The sequence below is a fragment of the Erinaceus europaeus genome, chromosome 7 (genome assembly GCF_950295315.1).
Source record: "Erinaceus europaeus chromosome 7, mEriEur2.1, whole genome shotgun sequence".
Taxonomy (NCBI): domain Eukaryota; kingdom Metazoa; phylum Chordata; class Mammalia; order Eulipotyphla; family Erinaceidae; genus Erinaceus; species Erinaceus europaeus.
Genome location: NC_080168.1, coordinates 47,619,342 through 47,629,229, shown reverse-complemented (window position 1 = coordinate 47,629,229; position 9,888 = coordinate 47,619,342). Strand labels below are relative to the sequence as shown.

Genomic DNA, 9,888 nt, shown 5'->3' with positions numbered 1-9,888 from the left:
GCTTTCCCTGAACAAATAGACAAGAAATCTGAGCCTGTAATTATAGCCTGTTCCAGTTTGCTTCTTCATTTAAAGTTGAAAAGTCTCCTTTTTGTATGTAAATCAGCCTGTCATGACAAAAAGTTTTGGCAGAGGAAATGACTCAGCAGCACAATGCTGAGCTTGCAAGCCTGCAAACACAAACTCCTTGTTTGATTCTGGCTCCAGCTTATGCCAGGAGTGGCTGTGAGGTAGTTTCCTTCAGCAAATAACAGAACAGTTCAAAGGTCATCCACTACTTAAACTCCCTAGTTACTTCATGAAAAAGTGTGTGACTGAGCAAAATGGAGGCACCAGCTCTGAATGGATCAAAGACTACCTCCAGAAATGGCAGGAAGAAGAAAGAGTCTGGTAATGTTAAATTGATGAAATTTTTCAAGTGGGGAGGGAAATTTTTCTTCCTCATAGGAGCCTGATGAAAACTCCATTTCAAGACTGACAGCTAGGGACAAACCAGGTCAGTTGGAGGGATTAATTAATTAATTAATCAATTAATAAAAATAAACAGCTAAAACTCTACAAGGTACTTCTTGCAGATAATGTTTATTTTCCATGAGAGTTGAGAAAACCTCACCAGGAGAAAAATAGTGCTAGAAGATGAAAGTGGGTTCTAAAGGAGAGTATATGCAAGTAAACTTTCATGAGTATCACTTTACCAGTCTGTAAATTATTTCTTTGTGGTAGTCACCTTTAGATATGTGACAAGGAAGGTACAGGAATAAAATTGCCCCCAATTGATGGATAACAAAAAGTTCTGTGTACTTCTTTGGGAGGAACTGCATTTCTTGTTGCCTTTATCTGCAATCATGCTATGTATCAAGGTCTCAAATAATAGATAATGACGGGGCTGGGTGGTAGGGTACCTGGATGAACGCACATATTACAGTGCACAAGGACCAGGGTTCAAGCCCTCAATCCCCACCTATAAAGGGAAAGCTTCAGGAGTGGTGAAACAGTATTACAGGTGTCTCTTTGCCTCTCTCCCTCTCTATCACCTTCTTCCTCTCAATTTCTGGATGTCTCTATCCAATAAATAAATAAAAGACAATAAAAGATAATGAGATTACCTGATGTTGGGATCCTGGGGGGAAATTCTCCACATTTTGGACTAAGACTGTGCCTTCAAGGAGATAAAAGCAAAGAAGAGTTGTAAAGAGTGTCCTAAAGAATGGGTTTAGAAGGGGTCGGGAGGTAGTGCAGTGGGTTAAGAGCATATGGTGCGAAGCTCAAGAACCAATGCTAGGACCCTCTCAAGGACCAGTGTAAGGACCTCTCTCTCTCTTTCTCTCTCTCAGAGATTCAGCTTTGTTTGACTGCTTATGGAGCTTCCTCCTAGTATATTGGGGACTGGAACCTGGGTCCTTTGTGCACTGTATGTATGTATTCTACAAAATATAGCACCTCCTACCCCCTTCTGTCTTCAGTGTTATGAAAAATATATTTCATTTTCCTTTATATTTTATTTACTTATTTGTGTGGTTTTTTTTTTTATTTGTTTGTTCTTGTCCTCTACGGAACTTCACCACAGTAGACTGGCTTTTTCTGAAAAGAAGAGCTAGAGACAGAAATTGGTAAAGACATCACAGCACTGATAATCCCTACAATGAGGTTGGAGTCCAGCTTCTACCTAAGTCGCATAGCAAAACAGGCTCACTAACAAAGTAAACTATCTGAGTTTAGCAGTGCACACAGAAATCTGATGAAAAAAAAAATCCTGATTATTTTGAGAGACTTAAAAAATATCAAACAATGGGCTAGGTAGACAGTATAGTGGTTACCCAAAAGACTTCTTTTTTTTAAATTTATTTATTCCGTTTTGTTGCCCTTGTAGTTATTATTGTTGTTGTTATTGATGTTGTCGTTGTTGGACAGGACAGAGAGAAATGGAGACAGGAGCTGAGACAGAGAGCAGGAGAGAAAGATAGACACCTGTAGACCTGCTTCACTTCTTGTGAAGTGACTCCCTTGCAGGTGGGGATCCGGGGGGGCTCAAATGGGGATCCTTAAGCTGGTCCTTGCGCTTTGCGCCACATGCACTTAACCCAAAGTGCTACCACCCGACACCTGCAAAAGACTTTTAAGCCTGAATATTGAAGCTTCCAGGTTCAATGCCCAGCACTACCATAAGCCAGAGCTGAGCGACTTTCTGGTAAAAAAAAAAAAAAAAAGAGGTGTGTCTGTGTGCGTGTGCATGCGCCTGGCTATAACTTTCTTTTAGGATAATCTAAATTAAACCTCACTCTGGCAATGACAAAGGGGAAAACGGATTTCAGAAAAGCTATTGGAAATAGAAAAGGCCTTGGTAATAATTAGGAAAATGATATACTCCTAGGATAAGGGTGTTTTGGTAGCCGGGTGGTGGTGGCGCAGAGGGTTAAGCACATGTGGTGGAAAGTGCAGGAACCTGCATCAGGATCCTGGTTAGAGCCACAGGCTCCCCACCTTCAGGGGGTTTGCTTCACAGGCAGTAAAAGCAGGTCTGCAGGTGTTTATCTTTCTCTCCCTCTCTCTGTCTCCCCTTCTTCTCTCTATTTTTCTCTGTCTTATCCAACAACAATGACAGTAATAACAACAACCACGATAAACAGTACGGGCAACAAAAAGGGAATAAATAAATAAATAAATAAATAAAGTTTTTAAAACATTTAAAAAAAAGACTAAGGGTGTTTTGAGGAACTGGAGAGAGATGACTTCCCATTTGGCCCACACCTTGGATGAAATCAAAGTACAAATCCAAAATATGAACTTTTTATTGAGTTAATAGTTAAGATTTGTTAGCATGAGTGATTGTTTAATTTTTTTACACTATATGTCTATATGTATTGAAATTATCATATGTTGTCTCTTTCATAATTCAACTAACACAATGGATTACATTGATCTGTATCTAATGGTTTCCTCAGAACTATTAGTCAAATTATCATGCTTATGCTAGTAAACCAGGTTTGTTTCATATTTCTTTTTCATCCTGATTTCTACTCTTTTTGTTCTTTACTCTTGCATTAACTCTTCTTCTAATAACTAGTATAACTAATATCATGTATAGACCCAACAATCTGTGAAAGAGGATGGCAATAAAGATAATTGGTACTGTTGCCCTTAGAGGTGACTAAATTTAAGATTTTATTCCTAAGATCTTCCAGTGATTCATATTTGAAATTTATATTTCATAGGTGATGATTTCCACAGAAAAAATATAAATAAATATACTAACCCTATTGCCAAGATTTTTGGTCATCTCAGAAGAATTGTAGGATTCTTATTATTGGCAGCTAATATATGTTGTATTGTTTGTACAGGTAAGTTACTTGTTCTCCAAATATTACTGTTCTTGACACATTTATATTGTAAAAAAGAAAGTCCCATGATGGCCCAGGCAGTACGTAAAGTGCTTGAAGTATATCAGTAAACAAAGCACAATAATTCCTCCTTCCATAGGCTGGCAGGAAAATGAAAGTATCATGATAAGTAAAGGTAGCTGTGGATCATTTTAGGATACATAGAGGTAACAAAGTCAACCACCTTGGAAAGATTACTCTTCAGCAAAGTTTTGAAGAAGATAGAGAAACCATGTTGCTAACTGAGAAAGGATTCCAAACAGAGGGAGCAAGTAGAGCACATTTCCAAACTGCAAGAGTATCCCTTGAATAGCCATGAGGAGTTTGATGTAACTAAAGCAAAGCTAGAGTAAGGACAGTGATGTAATGGGGGTCGGAGAGGGAATAGCATTGAAGATCACCTTGAAGATCACTTGAAGATCTGTACTTTTACTCTAAGCATAACAGGCAAGGTCTGGAAAAAAAGAGCTAAAGGAGAGAATTTTTATGTTCAAGTTTTCTTTATAAAATAATTATTTTAACTGCAAGATTGAGAACAGCATCTCAGAAGACAAGAGTAGAAGCAAGAGACCATCTTATAAGACAAGGGTAGAAGAAACAGACATCTGGGATTGCTTTGTGATAGCAAAGTGAGAGATGAAAATGATTTGGCCTGGTGATCACAGTGAGGATGGGGCAAGATGAGCATTGTGAAAGTGGGTATACTGAATGTTGAGTTATATCTGACTAGTTATGAAATATTATAGAGAAAAAAAGTTAAAATATAACTATGTATGTGTTCCTCTGAGCCATGGCAAGAAGTGTTGCTACTATGACAGCAGAAAGGCTATAGGTATAGGAGTTTTCTCTGTGGAGCTATTTCTTGACATGCACAATCAGAATTCCCATATAAGGATGCAAAAATCATTTGGAATCTCTGAGCTATTTTAAAAATTCTTTTAAAATGATATTTATTTTTTATTATTTTAGTATAGAGACAGAAAAATTGAGAGTAGAGGGGGAGATAGAAAAGGAGGGAGAGAGGGGCCAGGTGGCATACCTGGTTGAGTGCTTACAATACAGTGTGCAAGGACCTAGGTTCAAGCCCCTGGTTGCACCTGCAGGGGAAAACTTCAAGCGGTGAAGTAAGGCTGCAGGTGTCTCTCTGTCTCTCTCCTTAACAACCCCTTCCCTCTTGATTTCTCTCTGTCTCTATCCAATAAAAAATAAATAAATATAATTTTTTTAAAAAAAGAATGAAAGGGGAGTCGGGCTGTAGCGCAGCGGGTTAAGCGCAGGTGGCGCAAAGCACAAGGACCGGCATAAGGATCCTGGTTCGAACCCCGGCTCCCCACCTTCAGGGGAGTTGCTTCACAGGCTGTGAAGCAGATTTGCAGGTGTCTATCTTTCTCTCCTCCTCTCTGTCTTCCCCTCCTCTCTCCATTTCTCTCTGTCCTACCCAACAACGACAACAACAATAATAACTACAACAATAAAACAACAAGGGCAACAAAAAGGGAATAAATAAATAAAATAAAAAAAAAAGAATGAAAGATAGAGAGAGAAAGGAAGGGTGGAAGCAAAGGATGGAGAAAGACACACCTACAGCACTGTTTTACCACTAATGAAACTCCCCCCACACACACACGGGGACCAGGGGCTTGAAACCAGGTCCTTGTCCACCATTATATATGCACTTAATTGGAAGCACCACCATCTGGCTCAGTGAGTTATTATCTTTCACTTACACAGATTGAGAACACACAAAATACAAGATAACTATAAGCTTTCAAGGGAAATTCCTTTGTGAAGAGAATAGGTCTTCAGTATCTGCATGTTTAAGATCTATTCAGGAAGCACTGATTTATCAGTATTGATAAACTGTTAATTTTTTTAGATAGATATAGAGAGGTAGAGAGAAAGGGTGGAAGAAACTATAGCACTAAGGCTTCCTTCAATAAAGTGGGTAACAGGCTTGAACCTGTGTGCTGAGCACATAGTAAAGCAGCACACTATCCGAGTGAACACTCTTGCCCACCCAGTAAACACTTATGTGCTTTCTGATTTTATTAATGGTCTTAAATTTGTTTTATTCATGATATCCCTAAATATATCCTAATTTTTTAACATTGACTATTCCTGGCAAAGTCTTCTGTAAAGTTTTATCAGATATTGGAGTAATTTGCAAATGGTATAATTTTAACATCTGTAAATACTGACATTTAAAAAACATCTAGTTTGAATTGGAATCTAAACTTGTGATTTTATGTCATTGACTACTTGTTATTAAAAAACACAGGGCAAAAACTTTTTTACTCTTGAAAAGTTCTATATCCACTTTAGATACGTCATTTTTTCCTTTTTTTATCAGGTAGGACAGAGAAAAATTGAGTGGGGGAAAGGAAGATATAGAGAGGAAGAGAAAGATAGACACCTGCAGACCTGCTTCACCACTTGTGAAGCGACCTCCCCCCCCCCAAAATCTGGGGAGCCCTAACTGGCATCCTTGCACAGGTCCTTGCACTTCATGCTATGCCCTTAACCCAGTGTGTCACTTCACAACCCTAAGTCATTTTTATAAATGGTCTTTACACTCTAATTTTATTACAGTTGTATATATACTATTTTTCTATTACTAAAATTCATTCATCTTTTGTCATTTAATGATTTTTATCATGATTTCTGCTATAAGATGTTTATATGATGAAACTGATTGCTTAATTCATGTGACTGTAGGCCACTTATAAAATAATTTGTTTGAGTTATAGCCACAGTTTTCAGTAACAAATGATGTTTTAAAGCACCACATATTATGATTTATATATCAAATAGAAAAGCCAGCTTATATTTATTGATGAATTAGAGAAAGAATTCGTATTTATGCTACTGACAATGATATTCCATATTTCAATGCCTTTCATGTCTAGTTAAATTGAGTTATTACTTGGAGATTATGGCATAAAACTTGATTCAATGGTAAATGGCTATACATACTGCATTGAAAACTAGTATTTGCCTTTTGGAGTAATTAGACTGCAGTCATCTATAAAACATATAGTAGAAGGGAGTCGGGCAGTAGTGCAGTAGGTTAAGTGCATGTGGCGCAAAGTGCAAGGACTGGCATAAAGATCCTGGTTCCAGCCCCCAACTCCCCAGTTTAAAGGGAGTCACTTCACAGGTGGTGAAGCAGGTCTGCAGGTGTCTTTCTCTCCCCCCTCTGTCTTCCCCTCCTCTCTCTATTTCTCTCTGTCCTAACAACAACATCAATATCAACAATAATAACTACAACAATTTAAAAAAGGGCAACAAAAGGTAAAATAAAAAGAAAGTATAGTAGAAAATTGATACTATAGAAGTTGTTTTTCTTGACCATTAATACCATGAGCCCTTCAGAAAATTAAGTGTTCAAGTAATTATCTGAAACCCATTGAGCTGAAGACGATTGTGCTTGTGATAAGATCTTATTGTTGAGTTAGGAAATTAATAGTTAAAAGTACATGCTTCAGTAATGATCTCAAGATAGGAAAACAGATAAAAGTGATATGAAAATTGACTTATCATAATGCATTGTGACAGTCCAACATTTAGCAAGTAATAATAAGCGGACTGTGGAGTATTATGACTGCCCGGAGACATGGATTGGAATTGGAAACAAGTGTTTTTATTTTTCTGATGACACAAGGAATTGGACGTCCAGCCAAGATTACTGTGCCTCCTATGAAGCTAATCTTGTTCATATTGAAACAGAGAAGGAAATGGTAAGAGTTCTCTGATTTTATTAATGGTAAGAATTCTCTGTTGAATACTTGTTCCCTGAACATTAAAGCTGAAAGATAAAGAAGGGTCTTACTCCAGGTTGACTTGGAATCTTGGGGTATATACTAGTATGTAACATTTATTGTCTTCTCTGCCTGGAACCCTTTAAGGAATTTGAGATACATTGCTCCATGCAATTCTCACAGTTAATTTACAAGATAAGATTTATTGATCCAATGTACAAAGAAGTACAAGGACTAATCATATCTTTTGCTATCTAGATTGGGCATTAGGAGTAGTGAAAGTGACTTTTTACTAATACTGTCCCAGACAAACTGGAACTTACAGTTACTTTATTTTTTTTCAACAGGAAATAAATCAACAAGTTTATTTAAATGTAGTTTGACATTGGATGCACTCTAGTCACAAAGTTACTAACAAAGAAAAACAAGTCTATATACTGAAAAGTTAAGCAATAGCTATTATACAAAATTTTCATTCCTGACATTCTAGGGTTCCAAGTTCATTCCCCTTTACAACCATAAACCAGAACTACATAGTAGCTAATGGTAGTAGGCACTATTTAATTGCTAGTAATGCTAACATGCACTATTTAATTGCTGATATAATCAATAAATATAATATGAACATTATTATTTTTTCTTTATTAGGGGTTAGTGGTTTATAGTCAACAGTAAAATAGAGTCGTTTGTACGTGTATAAAATCTCTTAATTTTCCACATAACAATCTAATCCCCCCTCCCAGGTCCTCCTCTGCCATCATGTTCTAAGACCCGAACCCTCCCCCAGTTACTTTTATTTTTTGACTTTCTTTGTTGGTTTAAAGTCTATTTAATTTTTGATACTAAATTAAGTTCCAGTACAGAAAATTCTAGTTTGTGAGAGTAGTAGCTGTGCACACTATCTGATCACATTCCTTCCTACTCTGTCTGCATTTCAGATAAACAGCCCCAGAAAGTATGTAGTAAGACCTCAGCACAGCCAATAGTTATTTGAATTGTCTGAGCTATAAAACTGAGATGTGTGGTTACTTTATATCTTTATTTAGAGGATGACTATATGATAATCTGAGAATCTGGAGTTGATCTTACTCCAAAGTAAACCTCAGCTTCTCAGTTATCACGCAACCATCCAAAAAAAAGAGAAGGCTGCAGTGAAAATAGACTCTGGATTAACACATGAAAAAGATACATGTTTTCACTCTCTATGTTTTATAATAGAATTTCCTAAAATGTCTCAAAGGCCCTTTTGACCACTGGATAGGCCTCCGCAGAGAATTTTCAAATCACACTTGGAAATGGACACATGACTCTAAACTTAGTATCTGGTAATGTTTCAGATTTCCTTCTACTATGTTTATGTGTTGTTTTATATGCAAACTGTGTTTTGAAATAATGGGTTTAATATAATTAAAAGCTTATATGTACTATGAGTTAGAAACACACATCGTTTAATTTTCTTCTCTTTAGTTATGCCTTTGAAAATTATATCATGCTTTCTATAGAAATCTTACACAGGATGATGACATAGTTCTTACACTTCCATCCACTATTTTAAATCCTTCTCTGCTGAAATCCTCAACTAGCATATAGAGAGAATAGGTGATGTACTTTTTGGGCTAAAATTTTATAGATGTTCAATGTAGAACATTAAACACTTTGGGTTTTGGTTTTAGGTTTGAAATCAAAGGAACTGGGGAATGTGCCTTCCTGAGTGACAGAGGAGTCAGCAGTGGCAGGATCTATGCAGAGAGGAGATGGATTTGTATCAAGTCAAAGAGGATCAATAGGTGCTAAAGTATTTGGAATTCTTTATAGGGACTTTCCTAGACCATTTATGAAATATATATTGTAATTTGTTATATGAAGTTGCTATTTCATTATTTGCTTTACCATGAATATACTATTATGCACTGATAGCATCTATTAACAGATGCAGTCAAACTTATATATGTATGTACCTGATACTTTGATGTTTCTTTTAGTAAAAAATCACCAATACATTTACAATATCTGTCACAGAGAAAATGCAAAGTCTCACAGAGTGACATCATTGAGTTTTATAAACAGCACTTGTAATTATGGCACTAACTACACTGTTCTGATTGAGTCACTAAAAGGCTGAAATAATCATTCACAACACATCTTCTGTCTTTCCATCTCTCCATTTTATTGGTATACAAAAATATTTATGATCTCTTAAAATTTTATTTATATATTTTGACATTGTAAAATTTTATCTTTATTCTCATCAGATGCAAGTGATGAAACTCAAAGCCTTACCCATGTAAAGCAGGTGCTCTGTTACTGAGTAACATCCTACACTGATGATTATACAATACATGCATGTATTTTATTATGTGATTTTTAATGTATTATGTATAGTGTATTTTAAAAATAAAGTAAGTATTTTCTGAATGTGTTGTTTTCTGAATCACATGTTATAGATTTAAAATCCATTATTTTTAATAAAATTTATAGTGCAACATTCTAAACTCCCATGTTGGTCAAATTTTCTGTCTCTTTTTTTTTTATTTAAGAAAGAATTAATGAACAAAAACATAAGGTAGGAGGGGTACAACTCCACACAATTCCCACCACCCAATCTCCATAACCCACCCCCTCCCATGATAGCTTTCCCATTCTTTATCCCTCTGGGAGCATGGACCCAGGGTCGTTGAGGGTTGCAGAAGGTAGAGGTCTGGCTTCTGTAATTGCTTCCCCACTGAACCTGGGCATTGACTGGTGGGTCCATA

General features: G+C 36.5%; 1 protein-coding gene across 1 annotated transcript; it reads left to right on the top strand.

Annotated features, from left to right (window-relative positions):
- Positions 1-291: 291 nt before the first annotated feature.
- On the top strand, positions 292-9,473 carry LOC103107060 (C-type lectin domain family 2 member D-like). The gene is made up of 5 exons (XM_060194371.1): positions 292-390; positions 3,213-3,338; positions 6,933-7,114; positions 8,354-8,460; positions 8,809-9,473. The coding sequence occupies exons 1-5, from the start codon at positions 324-326 to the stop codon at positions 8,927-8,929; spliced, it is 603 nt and encodes a 200-aa protein (XP_060050354.1). The 5' UTR covers positions 292-323; the 3' UTR covers positions 8,930-9,473.
- Positions 9,474-9,888: the final 415 nt, after the last annotated feature.